Genomic DNA, 25,541 nt, shown 5'->3' on the forward strand with positions numbered 1-25,541 from the left:
CGAGTACTGGAGAATACAGAGACAGAGGGGATAGAGATGAGTGGGTCAAGTACAGGGACAGAGGGGATAGAGATTAGAGGGTCGAGTACCTGAGAATACAGGGACAGAGGGGATAGAGATGAGTGGGTCGAGTACAGGGACAGAGGGGATAGAGATGAGTGGGTCGAGTACAGGGACAGAGGGGATAGAGATGAGTGGGTCGAGTACCGGGGAGTACATGGACAGAGGGGATAGAGATGAGTGGGTCGAGTACCGGGGAGTACATGGACAGAGGGTCAGAGATGAGAGGGTTGAGTACCGGAGAATACAGGGACAGAGGGGATAGAGATGAGTGGATCGAGTACAGGGACGGGGGGATAGAGATGAGTGGGTCGAGTACAGGGACGGGGGATAGAGATGAGTGGGTCAAGTACAGGGACAGGGGGAATAGAGATGAGTGGGTCGAGTACAGGGACAGGGGGGATAGAGATGAGTGGGATAGAGATGAGTGGGTCAAGTACAGGGACAGAGGGGATAGAGATGAGTGGGTCGAGTACAGGGACGGGGATAGAGATGAGTTGGTCGAGTACAGGGACAGAGGGGATAGAGATGAGTCGATCGAGTACAGGGACGGGGGATAGAGATGAGTGGGTCGCATACAAGGACAGAGGGAATAGAGATGAGTGGGTTGAGTACAGGGACAGAGGGGATAGAGATGAGTGGGTTGAGTACAGGGACCGAGGGGATAGAGATGAGTGGGTCGAGTACAGGGACAGAGGGGACTGAGATGAGTGGGTTGAGTACAGGGACAGAGGGGATATAGATGAGTGGGTCGAGTACAGGGACAGAGGGGATAGAGATGAGTGGGTCGAGTACCGGAGAATACAGGCACAGAGGGCATAGAGATGAGTGGGTCGAGTCCAGGGACAGAGGGAATAGAGATGAGTGGGTCGAGTACAGGGACAGAGGGGATAGAGAGGAGTGGGTCGAGTACAGGGACAGAGGGAATAGAGAGGAGTGGGTCGAGTACTGGGGAGTACAGGGACAGCGGGTCAGAGATAAGAGGGTTGAGTACTGGAGAATACAGAGACAGAGGGGATAGAGATGAGTGGGTCGAGTACAGGGACAGAGGGGATAGAGATGAGAGGGTCGAGTACCTGAGAATACAGGGACAGAGGGGATAGAGATGAGTGGGTCGAGTACAGGGACAGAGGGGATAGAGATGAGTGGGTTGAGTACAGGCACAGAGAGGATAGAGATAAGTGGGTCGAGTACAGGGACAGAGGGGATAGAGATGAGTGGGTCGAGTACAGGGACAGAGGGGATAGAGATGAGGGGGTCGAGTACCGGGGAGTACATGGACAGAGGGGATAGAGATGAGTGGGTCGAGCACCGGGGAGTACATGGATAGAGGGTCAGAGATGAGAGGGTCGAGTACCGGAGAATACAGAGACAGAGGGGAGAGAGATGAGTGGGTCGAGTACAGGGACAGAGGGGATAGAGATGAGTGGGTCGAGTACAGGGACGGGGATAGAGATGAGTTGGTCGAGTACAGGGAGAGAGGGGATAGAGATGAGTCGATCGAGTACAGGGACGGGGGATAGAGATGAGTTGGTCGCGTATAAGGACAGAGGGGATAGAGATGAGTGGGTTGAATACAGGGACAGAGGGGATAGAGATGAGTGGGTCGAGTACAGGGACAGAGGGGATAGAGATGAGTGGGTCGCGTACAAGGACAGAGGGGATAGAGATGAGTGGGTTGAGTACAGGGACAGAGAGGATAGAGATGAGTGGGTCGAGTACAAGGACAGGGGATAGAGATGAGTGGGTCAAGTACAGGGACAGGAGGGATAGAGATGAGTGGGTCGAGTACAGGGACAGGGGGGATAGAGATGAGTGGGTCGAGTACAGGGACAGAGGGGATAGAGATGAGTGGGTCGGGGATGGGGATAGAGATGAGTTGGTCGAGTACAGGGAGAGAGGGGATAGAGATGAGTCGATCGAGTACAGGGACGGGGGATAGAGATGAGTGGGTCGCGTATAAGGACAGAGGGGATAGAGATGAGTGGGTTGAATACAGGGACAGGGGGGATCGAGATGAGTGGGTCGCGTACAAGGACAGAGGGGATAGAGATGAGTGGGTTGAGTACAGGGACAGAGGGGATCGAGATGAGTGGGTCGCGTACAAGGACAGAGGGGATAGAGATGAGTGGGTTGAGTACAGGGACAGAGAGGATAGAGATGAGTGGGTCGAGTACAAGGACAGAGAGGATAGAGATGAGTGGGTCGAGTACAGGGACAGAGGGGACTAAGATGAGTGGGTCGAGTATCAGGGACAGAGGGGATAGAGAAGAGTGGGTCGAGTATCAGGGAGTACAGCGACAGAGTGGGTAGAGATGAGTGGGTCGAGTACCGGGGAGTACAGAGACAGAGGGTCAGAGATGAGTGGGTGGAGTTCCGGGTGAGAGGGAGTGTGGAGGGCGGGTCACACTCTGCATGGTGGTACAAGGAAGGCAAGACCATGGACCAGGTAAGTCCTGGTGGTCACTGAAGCGCTCACTGACCAAGGGCCTTGGAGTTCCTGTGGTTTACAAGTGTTAAGCTGCCGTTGCCATGGACCAAGTTGACCTGGAGATTGTTGGGGCAGTGAAGAAGCGTGGTGTTGGGGGTGTGGTCAGGGGTTGTTGGAGTGAAGCTTGATTTTCGGTGCGGTAGCCTCATTTGAGTGTTTTGGTGGTTGAGGTAATTGAAGGGTGTTTCAAAGCTGAATACGGTTCTTCTGAAGGAGCAGAGCTGTGAAAGGAAAGGGGCGCTATGGCAATTGTAGGGTAGCTGTGGGAGTGAATGATGTTAGTGTGTGATTGTGAAACGATAGGGCGTGGTGGATGGAGTCAGTGATTTTGAGGGTAGTAATGTAGTTGTGGTTTTGGGAGTGGTAGCTTAGTTTGTGGAAAGTGTACCGTGATTGGGCAAGGGTCTTGCATTTGTGAACTGGACATCTGTCTCATTCTGGACAGTCGTGCTTTGGAGAGTGGTATTGTAGGTTTTATCACGGCTCTCCTGCGTGTGAATAACCTCTGCCTTAGGCTGTGAGGATTGATGTGTGCATGCTCTTTCTTTTCTTTTCTCCTGGAGCAGAAACTGAAGGACGTCAACACCATCCTAAAGAAGGTCTTCCTTGTGTTCCCGCACTTCTGCCTGGGGCGAGGCCTCATAGACATGGTGAAGAACCAGGCAATAGCAGATGCCTTCGAGCGATTCGGTGACTACCTCCCTTCCCTTCTTGTGCATCTTGAGATGGGTCTTTTATCTGGTGCCTCCTCAGCTTGCGCCATCTACCCGCCTCTTCAGCCCCTTGAAAATTTGCTCCCTTAACCCAAGTCTGGGCACCCATGCCTACTCGCCCTGCACCAACTTCAGTCTTTCAGCTTTGTGCTGCCATGGCGCCTCTCATCCTTTTCTGCTGCTCCCTTCAGCCTCACTCTGTGCCCCAGTTATCCCTCCTCATTTGTGCCCTCTTTAGTCCACTTATTCTCTGCCACGTCTTCCTTCTCAACGTGTCCTCCATCCTGTCCAGCTACCACAGTGTGCAGAGTGAGCCCTTCACCCCTGCCTCCTCCCAGCGTCACCCCTTTGCCCCCTCTGCCCACTGAGCTGTGCTTTCTCTCCTTAGGTGAGGTGCCCTCCGTGTCCCCACTTTCCTGGGATGTCGCCGGAAAGAACCTGTTTGCTATGGGTCTTGAGGGGGTCATCTTTTTCCTGTTCACCCTCCTCCTGCAGTACAAGTTCTTCATCTCATTCAGGTGAGTGAGTGGGTATATTAGTCATGGTGCTCGGTGCATGGAGTGGTGATCTGATATTGGATTGATCATCTGTGCTATGGAGGTCCCCATTCTGCATTCAGGTGTACGTCATTTGTGGACACGCCCATGGCCCAGTGTCTCTTTGAACCTACACTAATCACGTTTGCCAGCTGTCGTTCTTTTTGGAAATCCGCTTCTCATGGACAAAGTTATTTCATGAGCGAAACCCTGGCACCTTTCTCTCTCTTTTTAGCTTTCACTGTTCCCAACTTCAGCTCAGGTTGCTTATGCCACAAATGTATCGTTTTTACCAATGTGTGCATTGCCTTTGGTCATTTGGAGCCTCAGTCGCACACAACGTCTCGATCACTTGTTTCGGGAACATTCCTTTGGTGCATGCCTCTGCTGTCTGTGCCACAATGGACGATGTGCCATGGGAACCCCCTGGTGTGCAAACAGAGAAAAGACAATCCGATTCCACAACAAATGTGTGATTTCATCAGTAAGAAGAGGGGTCAAGAGGTGGGTGCAGAGGGGTGGTACTGGGCACGCTTTCTGGCAATGAAGCGGTGAGCTGCTGCCCACTCCTGTTTGAAAGTATGAGGCCTTTAGTTGGTGATTGCAACAGCGAGCATTTATTGGGCAGTGTCTTCAGTGGGTGCTGTCATGTGCCACTGGCTTCACTGGTCCACACAGACAGCACAACAACCCTCACCCACAACAGGAATCAAGGAGGCACCCTCCTGCCACACCCCTGCAGGCTGGTTGTAGCTCTGTGAAATGAGTGCTGCAGCCACGCAGATTCCTGCTGCTACCCCACCTTGTGGTATTGGCAAACCCGAAGCTGACCGTCTCAGACGTCTCTGCTTGCCGCACACTTAGGAGATCCTTAATGTCCTCGGCCTGCGGTCTTCCTCCTTTCGACACCTTAGACCCACCTCAGCTCAAAAAATGCAAAAAGTGCACCTTTGTAATGGGAGCGAGCCCGGTTCCACGAAGGGCTGCCTGATGTAGGGCTGTCTGTTGCGGACATTTCAAATGCTTCAGGAAATGAGTGAGTGAAGGCTGCTTGGTGACCTTGGAAACTGTTCCTTGGCCGCTCTTGGTCTGATGCTCGTACATAAAGCACCTCATTCAGAGGGACCACACAGTCTCACTCCACGTGAACAATGTTGCTGCAGGAGTTTCATGTATTCCTTTAAATGTATTAATGCCATAACTGAGTGCAACTTGTTTCTCAAGTACGGTCTGATACTGGTTTCATTGTTACTTTGGACAACTTTTGGAAACTGTAGCTGGTCTAGCTGTCTCGGTTCCCTTTGGCTAGTCTGTGCCCTTTGACACCATGTACCTCTCGGTGTTTCATCGTGACATCTTTTTGCCATTTATAAATATTGGAAAATTACAATATCTCCTTCGTGCAACAGCATCTTGTGACACATTGAACAGATAAAGCTGTTCAAGCTGAAAATTATCTTATGATCAGAACCTACGCGTGAGAGGCAACATTTTCTGTGTTTTGGTTTTTATTTTTTCAGTTCAGCGCATTAGAAATAACGTTTATCCCAATGTCATCCATTTGGCCAAAAAGCCCCCTCCAGTCCTTCCTAAAACTGAGTAGTCGGTAGCTTGATTCTTTGTCTTGGAGATAAGAGGTATCTGGGCTCGAGAAAATCCACAGTCTAGAAGATAAGATTAAGAGAAAGGTTCTTCCAATACAAGGTCCGTGTAAACAAAGAAATCCCGCCCCAGTGGATTGATGGTGGAGCGATGAATGCACAAAACCTCCTGTCCTTTCCAGGCCGGTGAGAGTTATCGCAGAAGACCTCCTTCACTTCTTCCACTGATAGGGTCTGCTAATTCCAATATGATGGGATAGAAGTAAACCCCAAAGACAGGAAGGAGATGAGATCTCGGAGTCAGTGGCCAGTCGGGTTCTGCACTTGTAGGCGCTGGTCTGTGCACCTGAAGCTACAGTTGTGGGTTGTTCGCTGGAGCGGGTTGTCATCCTCCTTCCACTGCCAGATTTGGGAACGGATGGAGTAGAGCGTTTTTAACAGCCTGAGACACAGATAGTAATATCTGGAGAGAGCTTATGAACTGCATTGCCTGGGAAGGGACTGGGCCAGGTGTGCACATTGTGGCGTTCCCCTTTGTCTCATTGCCGTAGTTATTATTATTGAAACTTGTATGGTAGGGAGGATGCCGAGAGAAGGATACGCAGATTAAGAAAAGCCAGGTTTTCAGGCCCTGGCGAAAGGCAAAAGGAGAGGAGCAGTTCTACTGAGAATCTGGAAGGGTTCCATAGTTTTGGGCCTAGATAAGCAAAAGACCACCCATACGAGACAAACGGAACCGGCACTGTTAACAAGGCCCGATGTGAGGACCTCGGGGAACAAGAGGGATGATACGGGAATACCAGGTCCTGAATATAGTTAGGTCCAGATCCGGTTTTCACCTTGAACATATCGCATAGCGCTTTGAATTGATGCGATTCAGGATCGCAAGCCAGTGCAGCTCGTGAAGAAGATTTGAGACTGAGGCAGATCTGGGCAACCGTTAGAGGCGTCTAGCAGCAGCATTCTGCTCTAGCCGCAGCCGACGGATGGTAGCTTTGTTATCTCCCAGATACAACACATTTCCATAATGCAGTCTGGAGATATGGGCCTGGCTCTCCGTCCAGAAACGTGGGATCAGCCAGAGCATCCTTTGTTAGCCATTTGAGCACTGCAAAACAAGTGTCCGTCACCTTGGCCACTCGAGACTTCATAGACAGCGTGTCACCCGCAAGGAAGCCACAGTTATGTTATGTTATGTTAATAACACTTCTATAGCGCACAGATGCCCCAGCCAAGGGGCGTCCTGGCGCTTCTGGAAGGGTACCCAGACACAACACAGCAGTATGATGGAGGAGACACACAGATCAAGATCCTAAGAGAAATGAGGGAACAGATGTGTTTTGATGGCTCTCCTGAATTTCAGCTGCTCATCAATTTCGCGGATGTGGGACGGTAGAGAATTCCACAGCTTCGCAGCCAAGACTCGGAAGGAACGTCCTCCCGCTCTACACAGTCTGAATCGTGGGACCACAGCCAGCTTTTGGCCCATGGATCTCAAAGGGCGCAAAGGCACATAAGGCCTTCATGATGGTGGGGTCAAGCACCTAGGGAAGTAGGCCAATGCTGTGGGCCCTGGAGAGCAGGGTTTATGCCCAACATCAGGACCTCAGTTTTCTCCTCATTGAGCTTAAGTGAGTTGTTATTCATCCAAGGGAAGATGCAACTCAAGCTCAAACAAGGGTCGGAGGGGCCGTGATTATGAGTATATGATCTGGGCAGCATCTACCTAGGAAAAAAGGGAGAAGTGACTGCGCTCTTCCTCCTCCGCCTGAGGGTGGGTGTAGATGTTAAACAACATCGTGCTCAGCACAGAGCCCTGCGGGCTCCAGAGGAAAGTGCTTGTGAGTTTGACCTGACAGTGGAAGAAAAGACCTGAAAAGACCGGTCTTTAAGAAAAGATCGAAGCCCAGTGCCATCAGTATTTCCACTAGAATGGAATGAGACCCAGTACCAAAGGCTGCTCTAAGATCTAATAAGATGTGCACAGCTATTTCTCCCTCATCCAGGTGCAGTTCTAGAAGCTCATTTACCACGAAAAGGGTGGATTCTGTAGAATATCCAGCCCTAAAGCCAGACTGGGAAGGGTGGAGAAAGTTCTGAGCTTCCTCAAATGAGGTCAGCTGGTCATTAACATGTTTCTCCAGAATCATGGGTGACAGGGAAAAAGGCGGAAATTTGACAGATTGGTCGGGTCCAAATTCGCTTTTGGAAGGACCATGGCATGTTTCCACTTCTGGGGGACAGACCCTTTCAAAAGTGAAGCATTTAGCAGATCCATAATCATTGTTAACAGGTCAGGATCCAACTGGCCGGACACATGAGGCGGTAAAGGATCCAGCGAGAGCCAGACTTGATAGACTGAAGGATTGATTCGAAAGATGCAGTGTCCAAAGGGGACCATGTACTAAGCTTCGATGATCGGCTGACTGGTCCAAGAGCACCAAGAGAACGGGTCTGAATGGAACCGTCTCCTCCGATGGTGCTTCCGGTGGGCAGCCGCTGATCAGAGAGTGGATATTTTCCACTTTCTGAGTAAAGAAGAGGGCGAGGTCCCCACATTGAGCTTGAGAAAGGGCAGTAGGCGGAGGCAGATGGCAGGGGTCAGATAATTCTCTGACCACTTGAAAAGGCACTTTTGAGCACTTAGACATAGACTTCAATAAAAAGCAGCTCAAGCAGATTTACAGAGCCCACGATTTTTAATGATGCTCAAAAGTTGATTTTGCTGTCCTCCATGTAGGACTTTCTCCAAAGCCTTTCTAGAGCTTTGCATTGTTCCTTAACTTCTCACTAAACCAGGCTGAAGGCATCAAAGAAGGGCCTAAGCGCTTTACAGTGGCTGGAAAGCTTTCTTCTTTGGCCTCCGTAATCCAGCATTGAATCTGATTGTGGTCTAAGACCGATAGTTGTTTTATATCTGGCCTGGTACAATGAAGTAATTTGTTAAAAGCAGGGACATTCAACTTGGAACCGTTCCATATTTTAGTCTTAGAAGTGGGATGTAGAGGGGCATGGCCAGCTGCAATTCTGACAGTGAAGGGCACATTAAAATGATCAGACCAGAGTAATGGGCGGGGAGGAGTGGTGCCCAAGTCCAATAAGTTTGAAAAGACTGGGTCCAAAAGGTGGCCTGCAGCATGGGTAGCAGTAGAATTACACAGATTCAGATTAAGGACCCCGAGATCCTCTGTAAAAGTTGAACTCGGAGTACATTTAGGTCTCAAAAAAAGTGTGAAAAGTCCAGCACATTTACAGTATCAGGACTAGTAGCAAAAGCAGAAACATAGCATTGTAAACATTACAGATTAGTGACTTTGAACAGGTAAAATTGAATCCATTGCAAATCAAAGGGCTCACCCCAGGAGCAAACATCTGGCAGTTAGAAGAATGTTCAGACCGTAAAGCTTTAATTTGGTTTGCAGAATAGAACTGCCTCTCTAGTAAAGACAGACCAGGGATTGTGGCCCCTTGCCTAGGCCGGCTGCATATGAGCAAAGCGGGCTTGCCTTAGGCGCACGCACACTACGCGCGTCCACTGCATGTCCGCTCCCCGGGCCATCTTAAATAGGGCCGTGGTGAGGGGGTAGACCGCTAGCAGCTCCAAGTGACGGCACCACCAAAATGCCCGCCAAGGCGGGAAACAGCACTTAAATGTGTGCTTTCCTACAGCCTAACGAAAAACATAAAAGGCCCGATCCCCCAAAAAACACTTCATTCCCAACACAGTTCCCAAACAGATTAAAAACCATTATTAAAAGAATTCAACAAGTCGGTGTTAGAAAAAGTGCAGAAGATGCCAAGGAAGCTGTAGCGATGCTCAAGCAACCCCTACCAAGCCGCCGTAGTTTGTAGTAACTTCTTCCTAACTGAAGGAAAGTGCTCCTGGATCAAAGCAGGAGATGGCCTGATGGGAATGTGTGGAAGATACTGTGCTGGAGGCGAATGTTAAGGATAATAACTTTTCTGTCCAGAAAAGGTAAGTGACTTCTCTCTTCCCTTGTGGGAGGACCAGTGTTGCAGGTAATGTTCTTTCGCTGTTTGCAGTGAGTGTTGAGGGTTCTCTGTTTCCTGCATTGAGGGTTGAGGCCCCCCTGATGCTGCAGCAGTGTGTGAGACTCCACCACCTCCTGCTGCAGCAGTGCGTAAGACTCTGCCACCTCCTACAGAAGAGTGTAAGACTCCACCACCTCCTGCAGCAGCAGTGCGTAAGGCTCCGCCACCTCCTGCTGAAGCAGTGCGTAAGACTCAGCCACCTCCTGCTGCAGCAGTGCGTAAGACTCCGCCACCTCCTGCAGCAGTGCATAAGACTCCGCCACCTCCTGCTGCAGCAGTGCGTAGGACTCCGTGGCTCTTGTACTGCTTGCAACAATGGTGGTGGCTCTTCCGCCTCTTGTACCGATGGCGGTGGCCCTTCCTCCTCTTGTACCGATGGCGGTGGCTCTCCTGCCTCTTGTACCGATGGCTCTTCCGCCTCTTGTACCGATGGTGGTGGCTCTTCCACCTCTTGTACCGATGGTGGTGGTTCTTCCGCCTCTTGTACCGATGGTGGTGGCTCTTCCTCCTCTTGTACCGATGGTGGTGGCTCTTCCGCCTCTTGTACCGATGGCGGTGGCTCTTCCACCTCTTGTACCGATGGCGGTGGCTCTTCCACCTCTTGTACCGATGGCTCTTCCACCTCTTGTACCGATGGTGGTGGCTCTTCCGCCTCTTGTACCGATGGTGGTGGCTCTTCCGCCTCTTGTACCGATGGTGGTGGCTCTTCCGCCTCTTGTACTGATGGCGGTGGCTCTTCCGCCTCTTGTACTGATGGCGGTGGCTCTTCCTCCTCTTGTACCGATGGTGGTGACTCTTCTGCCTCTTGTACCGATGGCTCTTCTGCCTCTTGTACCGATGGCGGTGGTTCTTCTGCCTCTTGTACTGATGGCGGTGGTTCTTCCACCTCTTGTACCGATGGCGGTGGTTCTTCTGCCTCTTGTACTGATGGCGGTGGCCCTTCCTCCTCTTGTACCGATGGTGGTGGCTCTTCCTCCTCTTGTACCGATGGTGGTGGCTCTTCCACCTCTTGTACCGATGGTGGTGGCTCTTCCACCTCTTGTACCGATGGTGGTGGCTCTTCCGCCTCTTGTACCGATGGCGGTGGTTCTTCCACCTCTTGTACCGATGGCGGTGGTTCTTCCGCCTCTTGTACCGATGGCGGTGGCTCTTCCTCCTCTTGTACCGATGGTGGTGGCTCTTCCACCTCTTGTACCGATGGTGGTGGCTCTTCCGCCTCTTGTACCGATGGCGGTGGCTCTCCTGCCTCTTGTACCGATGGCTCTTCCACCTCTTGTACTGATGGTGGTGGCTCTTCCGCCTCTTGTACCGATGGTGGTGGCTCTTCCGCCTCTTGTACCGATGGTGGTGGCTCTTCCGCCTCTTGTACTGATGGCGGTGGCTCTTCCGCCTCTTGTACCGATGGCGGTGGTTCTTCCACCTCTTGTACCAATGGCGGTGGCTCTTCCGCCTCTTGTACCGATGGCGGTGGTTCTTCCACCTCTTGTACCAATGGCGGTGGTTCTTCCGCCTCTTGTACCGATGGTGGTGACTCTTCTGCCTCTTGTACCGATGGCTCTTCCACCTCTTGTACCGATGGTGGTGGCTCTTCCTCCTCTTGTACCGATGGCGGTGGTTCTTCCACCTCTTGTACCAATGGCGGTGGTTCTTCTGCCTCTTGTACTGATGGCGGTGGCCCTTCCTCCTCTTATACCGATGGCGGTGGCCCTTCCTCCTCTTGTACCGATGGTGGTGGCTCTTCCTCCTCTTGTACTGATGGTGGTGGCTCTTCCTCCTCTTGTACCGATGGCGGTGGTTCTTCCGCCTGTTGTACCGATGGCGGTGGTTCTTCTGCCTCTTGTACCAATGGCAGTGGTTCTTCCACCTCTTGTACCGATGGCGTTGGCTCTTCCGCCTCTTGTACTGATGGAGGTGGCCCTTCCTCCTCTTGTACCGATGGTGGTGACTCTTCTGCATCTTGTACCGATGGCGGTGGTTCCGCTGCCTCTTGTACCAATGGCAGTGGTTATTCCGCCTCTTGTACCGATGGCGGTGGCTCTTCCGCCTCTTGTACTGATGGTGGTGGTTCTTCTGCCTCTTGTCCTCTTGTACCGATGGCGGTGGCCCTTCCGCCTCTTGTACCGATGGTGGTGGCTCTTCCGCCTCTTGTACCGATGGTGGTGGCTCTTCCTCCTCTTGTACCGATGGCGGTGGCCCTTCCTCCTCTTGTACCGATGGTGGTGGCTCTTCCGCCTCTTGTACCGATGGCGGTGGCCCTTCCGCCTCTTGTACCGATGGTGGTGGCTCTTCCGCCTCTTGTACCGATGGCGGTGGCCCTTCCGCCTCTTGTACCGATGGCGGTGGCCCTTCCGCCTCTCTGCAGCATTGGTGGTGGCTTCTCCGCTTCTTGCAACAGTGATCTCAGATATTTTCCTTGCGGATTCCTCATCTCAGATGTCCTCTTTTCTTCTCACCCTCTAGACCCATCTCTTACAAGCTTCCCCCTCTAGGTGAGGAAGATGAGGATGTGGCCAGGGAGAGAGGAAGGATTACGGCTGGAGTGACGCACAGAGATATTCTAGTGCTGCGAGACCTGACCAAGGTGAGTGGAGCTCCCGGACTCCCTGGCGCTCCCTGCACAGTGTCTTTCTTTTACTCTTCATCTTTTCTTTTCTTTCTCCACTCTCTGTTTCTTTGGCTGTGTCCATCGCTCTCTTTTTCTTCCTTCGTTCTCCTCTCTCTCCCAGGCCTTCACCCTTGTAGGTCTGGGTTCCGTGTAACCTCCTCCATTCTGTGTATTGCTTATGAGCTTGAAGTACTTTAGCAAAATAAAATGTGGCCTTGTTCTATTGTAAATGTACCTATATGAAATAGCAGGAACAGCCCCACATTGTACTTGCTTCTTCAGTGCTCATTTCTTTTCTCACTTGCTTCTTTAGTCATAACTTTTTTAATTCTTCTGTTTTTATCTTGCGCCCATTTTCTTTTTCCTCTCACTCTTCCTTGCTCAATCCTCGTCTCTCTCTACCTTGGTTTCTGGCTCTCCATGCGGCTCTCTAATCCCTCTGTTTTCTCACTCTCTCCCTCTTCTCAGCTGATTTCTTCGCTTCATCTTGTTCTTTCTGTTCTGCTTTCAGGCCTGTCTGTCTCTGGGTTCCAAGATCTTCAAAAAGAGGCATTTCTTCCCTCCCAGTTCCACTCGTGCATTCTCTTTCACTCTTCACTCTGTTGCCATCTCTGCCTCTCTCCCTCTGTACCGCCACCAGACCCTCCACTCTCTCTGTCTGCCTTCTCTCTTGCGGTTTTGCTCATTTGTCATTCCATGTCAGTGTCCGCTTCCTGGATTCTCTCTCCTTCTCCTGATGGGTCTCTCGCATTTGTCACTCGTAGTCTGTTACTTCCATCCCAGCTCTCTCTCTCTCTCTCCTCCCTCTCTCTCCTTCTCCTGGTGGGTCCCTCTCAGTTGTCACTCCTAGTTTGTTTCTGCCTTCCCTACTCTCTCGCTCTCTATCCCTCTCTCTCTGCTTCTCCCGGTGGGTCTCTCTCAGTTGTCACTCCTCGTCTGTTTCTTTCTTCCCCACTCTCTCTCTCTCTATCCCTCTCTCTCTCCTTCTCCTGATGGGTCTCTCGCATTTGTCACTCCTAGTCTGTTACTTCCTTCCCAACTCTCTCTCTCTCCTCCCTCTCTCTCCTTCTCCTGGTGGGTCTCTCTCAGTTGTCACTCCTAGTCTGTTTCTGCCTTCCCCACTCTCTCGCTCTCTATCCCTCTCTCTCTGCTTCTCCCGGTGGGTCTCTCTCAGTTGTCACTCCTCGTCTGTTTCTTCCTTCCCCACTCTCTCTCTCTCTATCCCTCTCTCTCTCCTTCTCCTGATGGGTCTCTCGCATTTGTCACTCCTAGTCTGTTACTTCCTTCCCAACTCTCTCTCTCTCTCTCCTCCCTCTCTCTCCTTCTCCTGGTGGGTCTCTCTCAGTTGTCACTCCTAGTCTGTTTCTGCCCTCCCCACTCTCTCGCTCTCTATCCCTCTCTCTCTGCTTCTCCCGGTGGGTCTCTCTCAGTTGTCACTCCTCGTCTGTTTCTTCCTTCCCCACTCTCTCTCTCTCTATCCCTCTCTCTCTCCTTCTCCTGATGGGTCTCTCGCATTTGTCACTCCTAGTCTGTTACTTCCTTCCCAACTCTCTCTCTCTCTCTCTCTCTCAATCTCTCTCCTTCTCCTGGTGGGTCTCTCTCAGTTGTCACTCCTAGTCTGTTTCTGCCTTCCCCACTCTCTCTCGCTCTATCCCTCTCTCTCTGCTTCTCCCGGTGGGTCTCTCTCAGTTGTCACTCCTCATCTGTTTCTTCCTTCCCCACTCTGTCTCTTTTTCCCCCTCTCTCCTTCTCTTGGTGTGTCCCTCTCAGTTGTCACTCCTAGTCTGTTTCTGCCTTCCCCACTCTCTCTCTCTCTATCCCTCTCTCTCTGCTTCTCCCGGTGGGTCTCTCTCAGTTGTCACTCCTCGTCTGTTTCTTCCTTCCCCACTCTGTCTCTTTTTCCCCCTCTCTCCTTCTCTTGGTGGGTCTCTCTTAGTTGTCACTCCTAGTCTGTTTCTGTCTTCCCCACTCTGTCTCTCTTTCCCCCTCTCTCCTTTTCTTGGTGTGTCTCTCTCAGTTGTTGCTTCTAGTCTGCTTCTGCCTTCCGGCCTCTGTCTCTCCTTCTCTCTGCTTCTCCTGGTGTGCCTCATTTGCTTCGCAGGCTCTCAGTCGCCCCCTATCTTTCTCCTTCCTGTGTGCCTGTGAGTCCTCTCTTATAGCAGATGATCAGAGGGTGTAGGTAGTGATGCTCTAGTGTGGAGCCAGCTGATGTGCTTTGTTTCGTCAGGTGTACCAGAGGAAGAAGAAGCCTGCAGTGGACCGGTTGTGTGTGGGGATCCCACCAGGAGAGGTGAGTGTGTCTTGGACAGACTGCTGGACTCGGATGCACCCTCACACTGCATGCACAGGGCTGTTGTGTAATTCTCCAAAGCAGTGGAAGTCTCACCGCACCTGTCGTTAGGCTGCTTGGATGTTATTTCCCTGCTTTGGATGAAGATGAGTGCTTAGAAAAAGTTGTGTGTCTTACCGGAAGAAATTGGAGTTACTGTACAGCTTTAGACATGTCTTTTAGTTTCTTAATGTCATTAATACTCTGCTAAGACTTTCATGATTTCAACGTTGTTCCTTAAACTCTGAGAAGGTTTGCTTGTTTGTTTCGGTGTTATATGTTGATATTGATTTAAGGATCCTTATTTACCTAACATTAGCATCAGGTTAACCATTTTTAAGGATTCGGTATTTAGATATTGCCATTATTCATGTGTCTCTCAGCATCATCTATTTTCCAGCTGCAGCCTCTGTCTCCTAGACAAGGCTGAATGATGTCTTTGTGAAAGCTATTGATCTGAGACCATGGCCTTGCCGAAGTTCCACAAAGACTCGAAGAACCGCCCTGGCCTCTACCTGTCCTCGAATGAACTGAAGCCCCACTCTGTCCCCGAGAGGGCCGTGAACGCTCAAAATGTTTATTTTGAGTAAAGGCTTCTATTGCCTGAGGCGTAAACGAGCACATAACATAGAGCACGTTCCATGGGGCTCCTAGATTGCCACCTCGCAGTTAGTCCACCATAGGGGTCGTACTAGCACGGAGGCGGCACCCTTTACCTGATTAGCTACTTTTACCGCCTGTCCAGGTGCCAAGGGGACTCTGGACGGGGGTGGCTTCCTCTCCTTTGAGGGTAGCCGGATTCGCATTCCAAAGGGGCCGGCTCCTTTGAAGCTCCGTAGCCCAAGGAGGCTGGTCAGCAGGTCACCTGTGGTGGCCCAGACTTTTGTCCTGGGCCTCCTGAGGGTAAAGGCTCTCACCCTAGGTGGGCAAAAAAAGTGTCTCAGGTGGCAGGCTGGCAAAATCCAGTCAGCAACCGCACCAGAGGCTGGTAGGTGTTCAGGGGGTGCCTCTAAGGTGCCCCCGGAGTGTATGCATTGGTAAATCCAACACTGGCATCAGTGTGGGTTTACCAATACAAGATGCTTAATCCACATTTTGTAAAGCGCACAATCACCCGTAAGGGTCTCTAGGCGCTGGGGGCCATCGGGAAGATTAAGCAAGCTATTGCCCAGAGTCACATGGTGCTGGGCTAACCTGCCGCCGGAGCCGGGGATCGAACCGTGATCCCCAGATTCCGGAGTCAGTTGCCCTAGCCGCGGCGCCACACCTCTCCCTTGCTTGATACCAAACATCCTTATTTTCAGTGACGTCATCATGTAGCTGAGGAACTCGTATTCACCAGTGTCCAGCACATGTTTTGAAATGGCTTCCCTGGTCACTTGTTCTGGCAGCAATAAGACCAACCAGCACAGGGGCATGTCTGTTCATGCATGTAATATTTATCACCCTGCCTTAGGAATGTCAGACCTGTTGTAGGGGTGACGTACAAATATTACATTCAGTGTTAGGGACACGGCACACAGGGAGGTGTGACAAGTTGGGTTTTCACTTTTGTCTGAACCAAGACACGCAGCCCGCAGTGGCAGTCTTGCATATGCTTTGTGAAAGGTCCCTCGGGGTAGCACAGTTTGTACATCAAGCCCTGGGTATCAGGGTACCATTTTCTACAGACTTACAGGGGGTGCTAAAGGTTTGGCCAGCTGGGGTAACGATTGTAAATTTTTAGGTAAACAATACTGGTCAGGGGCGGCTTCTCCATGAGAGCGGAGGGGCGCCGGCCCACTTAAATGCCCCTCAAACCCCAGAGATGAAAAATAAAATGGTAATTCATTACCATTCATTTTTCATCATCGTGTCCTGAACTGAGTGTCAGGACAGCCCAAAGCCTGCTGAGTGGCAGCAGAGAGGAGGGGTGCTCATGTCTCTTTGGCTACCGTCTTGCGATGGCCAATCCGACATGCACACTTTAAACCTCTCAATCCAGCTGTCCCAGACGGCTGGGTTGAGAGCAAGTGCAGATCTCCAGTGCGCTTGGGAGCGCCTGGAGAGGCCGCTCCCTCCAATCAAGACTCTGCTCTCATGCTGATTAACAGCATGTGAGCAGCGCCAGGAGTGGGGAATGGAATTTGTTGGTGTCTGCTCTGCAGTCGATGGACGAAGAGGTCTGAGGTCCCGAGCAAGGAGCGCACGTAAGGTTAGTGTTTTTAGGTCGAGGACCGTAGGCTGCGCTTGCGCAGTCTCCGGGAGGAGATTTAATGTTTTGGAGTATAGTGGCTTGAACCCGCCTCTCTCCTCCATTCTCCTCCATTGGCTGGCTTCCTAAACGGAGGCGAGCCATTGGAGGAGAGGGAAGTCACTCCAATAAAGCCCCGTCTCTTTCGGATTCGGGGGGGGGGGTGTTTTTTTGCGTTCTTTCGACTGTGACGTCACCCATCACTCAGAACGCCAAAAACACCCCCCCGATTCCGAAAATTTCGGAAGTTTGCGGCCGCCATTTTTTTTTTTTTGGGTTGTTGTCTTCAGGGAACAAGAAATGTATATGTTGGGTTTGGCACACACTTGAGACTTGTGCAGTCAGACCTGGCATACAATTTAGATATTAGTGCTTTGGTACCAGATGTGTGGATGTTGGCTCATTCGTGTGACTGTATCTGGTCATTGGTGCTATGAGATCGGTGTATATTTGAAAATCAGAGGTTCGAAGTTCTGAGACACTGGGAGGATCTGTCTTTGGACCAGAGTAATAGTGTAGGTTTGTGACTGGCACCTAGAATTCTGAAATATTTGGGACAATGGATAACTGAGCCCCGAGACACACGATAGGCTCTGGCGTTCGGAGGTAGTTTGGCATTGAGTACATTTGGCAGAGCTGCGTTGGGACTGGCCATACCGTGCGCAAGGTACTACGGAGACTGTCGTCTCCCAGGGGCCCTGCTCTGAGCAGGGATACTGCATCAGCCTCGGGCGGGTACTTGGACCAAGCGTGAATTCCCCCTCAGAGAAAGCTGCCTTCGGCATCTCTGATCGCTTCGGACCGGAGCTCCTCCGAGCTCCCGTCCCGGAGGGCAGAGGCCGGCATCCCCCGCAGCCACCGCCACGACGCCTCGCATCCTGTACCGCGAGCCGGGCACCGAAGCCTAGTGCAAAATGGGCCGGCAGCAGAGCCAGGAGAGCGCGGACAGCGGCGGCAGCACCGTTAGCAGCGGCGGCGGCGGCATGCACCGCTCCCACAGCCGCGGCAGCCTCTCTGCCTCCTTCGAGGCGCTGGCCGGCTACTTTCCATGCATGAACTCTTTGGACGAAGACGAAGGTGAACTGTTCTGTATAGTCCGCTCCTCAATTGTTTTCTAAACATTTCGCATACAATAGGTAAGTAGTGCGCCAGAGCTATCGACATATTAGCTTGCCCCAGTTGCTTGTGTTTTTTATTTTGTTTTAGAAATGTAAATATTTCAACGTTTTTTCTTAGTATGCCAAGGGCTTCAGTACACGTCAGTTGTATAGTGTGAGATCCCGTTTTTCGCGCCACATGGCAGTATTCGAGAAGCTTAAAAGTCGGCAACCGAGAGCAGGGTTGAACTGGAAGAGGAAATAGGTCTGGATACCAAAAAAAAGAGTGCGCTTTTAGTTAATTGGATGCGTAGAAAAGTGGCCCATGTTTGCAAATTGGGACACTTTTGAACTTGTCAAGACAGGCTGTATAAATGTTTTGCAAGGTTCTGCCCCCTGATTGTTCCGTTTTTTCTTTCCTTCTGCCCCCTGATTGTGCCGTTTTTTCTTGCCTTTTGGCCCCCTGATTGTGCCGTTTTTTTCTTACCTTCTGCCCACTCACTGTGCTTGCTTCCCTGCCCACTCACTGTGCTTGCTTCCCTGCCCCCTCGCTGTGCTTGCTCCCCTGCCCCCTGACTGTGCTTGCTCCTTCCCCCTGGCTGTGCTTGCTCCCCTGCCCCCTGGCTGTGCTTGCTCCCCTGCCCCCTGGTTCTACTGCCCCCTGGCTGTGCTTGCTCCCCTCCCCCCTGGCTGTGCTTGCTCCCCTCCCCCCTGGATGTGCTTGCTCCCCTGTCCCCTGGCTGTGCTTGCTCCCCTCCCCCTGGCTGTGCTTGCTCCACTGCCCCCTGGTTCTACTGCCCCCTGGCTGTGCTTGCTCCCCTGCTCCCTGGCTGTGCTTGCTCCCCTCCCCCCTGGCTGTGCTTGCTCCCCTCCCCCCTGGTTCTACTGCCCCCTGGTGGTGCTTGTTCTCCTGCCCCCTGGCTGTGCTTGCTCTCCTGCCGCCTGGCTGTTCTTGTTCTCCCGACCCCTGGCTGTGCTTGTTCTCCTGCCCCCTGGCTGTGCTTGCTCTCCTGCCCCCTCGCTGTGCTTGCTCTCCTGCCCCCTCGCTGTCCTTGCTCTCCTGTGGGTGTGTATGTGGCTCTGGGGGTGTGTGTGGCTCTGTGTGTGTGTGTGTGTGGCTCTGTGTGTGTGTGGCTCTGGGTGTATGTGTGGCTCTGGGTGTGTGTGTGGCTCTGGGTGTGTGTAAATGCAATAGGTCATGCATTTGCGAGCGATTAAGCAATTGGCATTGTAAATGACAATGCCATTTATTTAGCGATTAAGCAATTGGCAATGTAAATGACAATGCCATTTATTTATGATTTAAAAAAAAAATGTCATGAGCAATGCCAATAGCTCTACCTTTATTAATGCTGAGACCATTGCATTGTAAGTGCTTGTTTAATTTTTGCCCCCCCCTTTAGATGCCAGCCTCCTCTGGTACTGGGGGCCTGGTTAGCAGGAACCCAGTACACTTCATCGAAGTTGCATCTAATACCAGGCAAAAACTAGGGTGGGGGCACGGGGTGGTACTGCATCAAAAGCCCAGTTTACTACAGTATGTTTGAGCTTCCTATGTGTCGGTGATATCAGTATGCATGAGCTCGTTATGTCTCATCTGTGGCAGTTTGTAGGAGGTCTCTGTACTCGGTGAGGTCCGTATGTATGAGCGCGGTATGCCGCCACACTGTAAGCGTGCCGCTTATACTCTATGCCAGTCTTCTGTCCTTCTTTTACTGGTGTCTTTGCTCCATGCGCCGGCACGGTGTTAGTGTGAATGAGCTCTCTATGCGTGGGTGGTGTCGGTGTAAATGGACTCCCGATACCTCAGTCGTGTCATTGTGCATGAGCTCTCTAAGCCTGGGTGGTTTCAGTACGTATCAGCTCCCTGTGCCTTGGCGGTAGTTTCCGTGTGTATGAGCTCCTGATGCATGGGTGGTGTCAGTGTAAATGAACTCCCTATGCCTGGGTTGTGTCAGTGTGTCTGAGCTCCTTATGCCTGGACAGTTTTATAGTGCCTCCTCCCGTCTATGCATGTGCAGTATGCCTCTGGTCCCTCCCCCTGATCAGTGTGCCTAGGTCCTATGCCTCTGCTGTTCTGTATGTTCCTGCTTTCTGTAATATTGTTTATATCTCACTAAAAGCCTCTCACTCTCTTGCAGTGTTTTGGTTTGCTGGGGGTGAATGGTGCGGGGAAAACAACCACTTTCAAGATGTTGACCGGGGACACAGAGGTGACACAGGGTGAGGCGACCCTGGTGGGCCACAGGTTGGTTTGCATTCTATGGAGATTGTGTGACAGACCCATGGTTTCCCGCGCCTCTACTGCTGCATTGTCACTGGACTGTGTCTTTCTCCCCAGTGTCCTGCATGAGCTGCAGTCTGTGCATCAGAACATGGGGTACTGCCCACAGTTTGATGCAATCTGTGATCTGCTGACCGGGCGCGAGCTCTTGGAGTTTTACGGACGGCTACGAGGCATCCCAGAAGAAGAAGTACCCAAGGTAACTAGCAGACATGCCTCCCTCTCAAAGTGTAACTGTGACAGACTCCTCCATCCAGAGCGGCAGGTCAGGAGCAGTGGTGAAGCAGAGATGCCCATCAGATAAGCATAGAAAGTGAGGGGTGACCCGAGGCCCAACCAGCATGGGATATCCCTGCCACAATGAACTCCAACCCCTATTCAGTCCGCACATTACTTGCAAACATTGAAGTCACAGTGCCATCTACTAAAGAGGGAGACTTCCAGCCCTATCTCATCCCTCCAGTCTCTGCTTGCAGATGCACACCAGCCAATCCATCTTCCTTCTCCCTGGCGATAAAGACCTCCTAACCCCTTCCCTCCCTGGATTCTTTTGATGCTCAAGTTCAGCGTGAATGTTACTTGCTGTATCAAGAGCAGACTGCGTTACGGTACAAGATGGTGCTGGCCCTCCAGTCTCTGACTTCAATCGAGTGAAATGAAAACCCCCTTTTCAGATCCCCTATAGGGCCGTACATGCTCGTTGATGCTTTACCATGGCCAGGGTGCCGCGCAGCAAGGGCAATGAAGTACCGCCTGATGCATCGCTTGTGCAGTTTCGTGCTGTGCTGTGCGAGACCTTCTAGTTCTCCTGGTGCAGCATTATCATCATTGTTATCAAGCAGCTGCTGATTAGTTCTCCCTGAACACTGGCATTTGGTTGATGATAGAGGTGAGGTGAGGGGTGGGACTGCAGTTTCTGTTGTACGAGATCAGGACGTTTTTCAGTCAGGCCTGCTCTTTTGTTTGTCTGATTACTGCTTCAGAGAGGCTGGTGACAGCCAGTTGCAGAAAGCGCACACTCCATTGTGCCCTTGTACTGTTGAGACAGCCCCATTGTAACCTGCTGTGAGAAGCATCACTGTACACAAAGACTGTGTCTGGAGAGCAGCCTGAGAAAGACACTTGAAAGAACGCTGCCCCAACCAGTTCTGAAGTTTGAGGTAGTGGATCCGCATCCCCACTTTCTTCCATTTCCAGGTTCTTAATGACCAAGGAAGAGAGTGTTTCAGAGAGTACTCCAAAGACTGCGGACTGAGCAGGGCTGGTGTCGGCCTGGCAGCCAGTTTCCCAGAGCTCAGGAACATCCCCTGAATTCTGAACTGTCAGGTTGAGGAGCTGAGGATCTGCCTAGTGCCTAGAAGCCTGCCTGCCTCTGAGTGGGTGTAGGAGTTTACCTGGGCTGGCAGGAGGAGAGTCTGCTGAGGTGTAGAAGCCCAGCATGTTCGTGGCCCGAGGAACTTCCAGAGAAAGCCAACTGCCTGCTAGAGTGAAGCAAGGAGCAACCATTGCTGCAGATTGTCTCCCCGTGAGAACCATGAAAGAGTACATATTTCTGTACATTGGCCCCACGCAGCCAGCATGTACCTTGCCTTCTTTATTGGTCTATATCTGGCTTTAATACCTGCTATGTGCGTTGGCTTAGGATGGGTTGCATCTGCCGTGCCGTGTGTATTGGCCCGGGGAGGGGCAGCGCTACCTGCAGTTTGTGTCGGCCCAGGCTGGGGCTCCAGCTGCATTGCTATGTGCATTGGCCTGGGTCAGGCTGCAGCTGCCTTTGATTGTGTCTTTCGTTGGCTTGGAAGCGGGTTGTGACTGCTGAAGAAGCCAGCCTCGTAGCAGCAGAAGCCACTGAACAGCATCCTGACTGTCTAAGGCAGTGATACTCAAAGTACGGCCCGGGGGCCGCATGCGGCCCTCCTGACCTCTACATGCGGCCCCCTGGGCAGCAGCAGGACTCAGCACGAACATGGAATTTTTTTAAAAACATACAACAATCACTTATTTAAAGGTTAATTGCAGTTAGGGAAAGGAAGTAGCTAGGCCCTTAACTTTAGGAACACTTTTATTTTTATAGACAGCTGCTAGAAGTACATGCTTTGCTTCCCCTACACCCACTATACACCCAGGGCGGCCCTCGGTCACAGCATAGACCAAACTTTGCGGCCCACGGGAAAATGTTTGTGAGTGCCCTATGGTCTAAGGCATCTACTCTCAGTCAAGACACGAGCTTTGCATGACGTCCATGGTGTCCATTGCTGAGGCCAGAAACCACTGCGAAAACACTGAGGTGAGTGCGAGGACTCAAGACTGTTTTTCTGTCCAATCAAGCGCCGGGTAAGAACTAGAGTGGACAACAAACTGACTGCACATTTGATTTGTGGAAACCTGGCTGGCTGGGGCTGGGGACACTCTTAGCCAGTGTTATCAGGGTGGGAGAAACAGGAGGAGGAGGGGCAGGTTTCAGCCCCCACAGTGAGTTGAGATCAGGGGCATCACTCCGTATTTGTCAGTGATTTGTGTAGTGTTAAGTACACCTGTGTCCTTAAAAGTACTTTTTTCCAAAAACAAAAAAGGTAGGCTGGGATTTAAAGTTCATGTTGGTCAACAGTCGAGTTGTGATCTTGTGTCCCCGCGCTACCTTCCTGGGTAGCCTGTGATTGCTCGTCCGCGCTACCGGGAGTGTCATGGCAGAAAGGATTGTACTTGTTCCAGATTGCACAGCCATAGGCCAGTGGAATAAACCACAACCGCCAGGGCCCGGTGGCTCCTGTCTGCCCTCTTGCCCCCTGAACAAGGTCTGATGAGATAGATTCTATTTTTTACCCTTTCGATGAAGGGGATCCCTGACCATTCCCTGTAGGTGGCAGGCACCTGGCGCCGGGCCTCAACCGTAAATAGATGTATTTGATAACTAGTCCTGGCTCCTCTGTGTTCGCCAGCTGGAATGGTGCCCTGTGGCATGGGTCTGATGGTGCCCTGTGGCATGGGTCTGATGGTGCTGTGTATCGCAGGCTCCAGGAGACGCTTCTCCATGGCCTAGGGATGCCACAGTGAGATGGTGCCCTGTGGCATGAGTTTGATGGTGCCCTGTGGTATGGGTCTGAAGGTGCTGTGTAGTGCAGGCTGTAGGAGACGCTTCTCTGTGCCCTGGGGATGCCACAGTGAGATGGAGCCCTGTGGCATGGGTCTGATGGTGCCCTGTGGCATGAGTTTGATGGTTCTGTGTCGCAGGTTCCAGGAGATGCTTCTCCATGCCCTCGGGATGCCACAGTGAGATGGTGCACTGTCTGTGCATGAGTTTGATGGTGCCCTGTGGCATGAGTTTGATGGTGCCCTGTGGCTTGAGTTTGATGGTGCCCTGTGGCATGAGTTTGATGGTGCCCTGTGGCATGGGTCTGAAAGTGCTGTGTAGCACAGGCTTCAGGAGACGCTTCTCCATGCCCTGGGGATGCTACAGTGAGATGGTGCCCTATGCCACAGGCTCCATATAATACAATCTGTACTGATGGCTCATTTATGCCCTGTAGGTAACATGGCACCCTGATCTTGGTCATGAGCAGCCTCTTTTTGCTTTCAGGTGGCCCAGTGGGGGATTACGAAGCTGGGGCTCGTGCAGTACGCGGAGCGTCCATCCGGGAAGTACAGCGGAGGCAACAAGCGGAAACTGTCCACTGCAATCGCTTTGATTGGATCACCGCCTGTCGTCTTTCTGGTCAGTTGCACACACGGTCCTCTGCAGATCCATACAGATGTGGGGGAGGGATGCTGAAGAGGAAAGCTTGACGGGGCCCAGATAGCCGTACCAAATGAGGGCAGTCCCAGTCCTGTGGAGTTCTTCTGAAGAGTCCAGGCCTCCAGCTTTGGAACTCAAGAGAGAGGATGTGGCCCTTTGCTCACACTTTACCTGCTCACATTAACCTGTCCTCTTTCTCTTCCTACTATTGGTCCAGGCGGTGAGCGTGAAAGGATGCAGTGCACCGTTAGTACTCAAAGATTCATGCCTTTGTAACAGAGCTATATGTGATTCCCACGAGGGGCCCAGTACCAGTAAAATGAACACATTCGTAGACAGGGATTATACGGCTAGAGCTGAGAGGGGGAGGGGTCGTATGGTAGGCAGAGGGGGAGGTGATAGAGCAGGGATTCGCCGTACTTCTGTGACATGTAGAGTCCTCACAGGCAGGGGCTAAGCCTGCCTACAAGAGAAGCAAATTATTAGAAAACGTGGACGGTATTCCATGCATGGATGACAGAACGTTGAGACTTTACCCTGCCCTGGAAGAAGGGCAGAGTGACCAGTGGGATCCATTTTGTGAGCAGCAGTGCAGAGGCACAGGGCAGGAGTCACGCTGGAGTGATCATCAGATTAATAAAAAAAGTTAAACGTCTGGTAGACGAAGCAAAGGATGCAGTGAACAGCGGACCAGCGTCACAGAGGGAGGAGTAGCAGAAAGTAGGAGTCCAACAAAAGACTGTGTTTAGCTGACGATGATAGAGAGTAGGAGTGGGAAACGTGAAAGCGGGAGCAGGAGATCAGTGACGGGGCTAGGACTGTCGGGAGACGACTGCATTCAAAGTTCACCCCACCCCTTTCGTTCCAGGATGAGCCCACCACAGGAATGGATCCACGTGCCAGAAGATTCCTGTGGAACTGCATCCTCAGCGTCATCAAAGAAGGCCGTTCGGTGGTTCTCACCTCGCACAGGTGAGGGGTCCGAGCAGGTAGTATTACTATTAACGGCGAAAGGGCCTCAGACATGAAGAGCCGCACATAGACCAGCGCGTGCACAGGTTCGCTTCAGAATGTCTATACAGATCAATGCGTGATGGGGAAAGGATGAGAACATGTCACTGGGACCGCGCTAGAGTGCAGGTGGTACACTGGTATTTATTTTGTTTTACATATTATATATACTCCGGTTTTAGGGCGAGGGTGATGTGGTGCTAGAAGCAGAATCATACAATGGATTGATCTGATGCTGATGTTAGGATTAGAACCCAGTTCTCCAGGTTCTAGGTTCGCAACGTACCCGCTAGACACATCTAAGATGATGAGTGTCCGCACCAGAAGGAGGCTAGGCATTGGTGCTCTTCAGTTGGAAGTGTCATGCCTTGGTTACCTTTAGCTGCAGAGCTTGAACTTTGGTGCGCTGCACCGATAGAGGCTATGCCTTGGTTACCTTTGGTGTAACCGAAACAAATGAAGGACGGAATGCTGAATGATTCAAACATTCACCCCCCCGTCAAGAGATCTGGGTAAAACCAATTGTTCTTTAGCTCAGTACGCCACATCAGTTTGGACCCAGCCATATGCAAATCAGTCTTGACCCTGTGCGTGATGGGAACAGTCCAGACCGAACTGCCAAGCCAGGCCCTCCCTGGACTGGAAACAAACATCCTGGGACCGGTTTCAAGGTATGTCACCCTTCATCTGCCCGGCTACCTTCAATCCAGTGGCACAGTGAGCAAGGGATCTACGTCTGGGCATACCCATCCCACTTAAGGTGAAAAGTGTAACTGCAACAAATGATGGAGGGAA

The 25,541-nt window shown here is 51.8% G+C and overlaps 1 protein-coding gene across 1 annotated transcript in view; it reads left to right on the forward strand.

Moving 5' to 3' along the window:
- The window catches only part of ABCA7 (ATP binding cassette subfamily A member 7), a 219,895-nt gene that overhangs the window by 186,297 nt on the left and 8,057 nt on the right, over positions 1 to 25,541 (forward strand). The window contains 8 exon segments of the mRNA XM_086946714.1: positions 3,118 to 3,241; positions 3,653 to 3,782; positions 11,915 to 12,035; positions 14,287 to 14,349; positions 19,860 to 19,966; positions 20,060 to 20,201; positions 23,580 to 23,714; positions 24,604 to 24,707. Coding sequence (XP_086802840.1) covers positions 3,118 to 3,241; positions 3,653 to 3,782; positions 11,915 to 12,035; positions 14,287 to 14,349; positions 19,860 to 19,966; positions 20,060 to 20,201; positions 23,580 to 23,714; positions 24,604 to 24,707 — 926 coding nt within the window.

Source organism: Lissotriton vulgaris, chromosome 12 (assembly GCF_964263255.1).
Source record: "Lissotriton vulgaris chromosome 12, aLisVul1.2, whole genome shotgun sequence".
In the NCBI taxonomy this organism is placed as follows: domain Eukaryota; kingdom Metazoa; phylum Chordata; class Amphibia; order Caudata; family Salamandridae; genus Lissotriton; species Lissotriton vulgaris.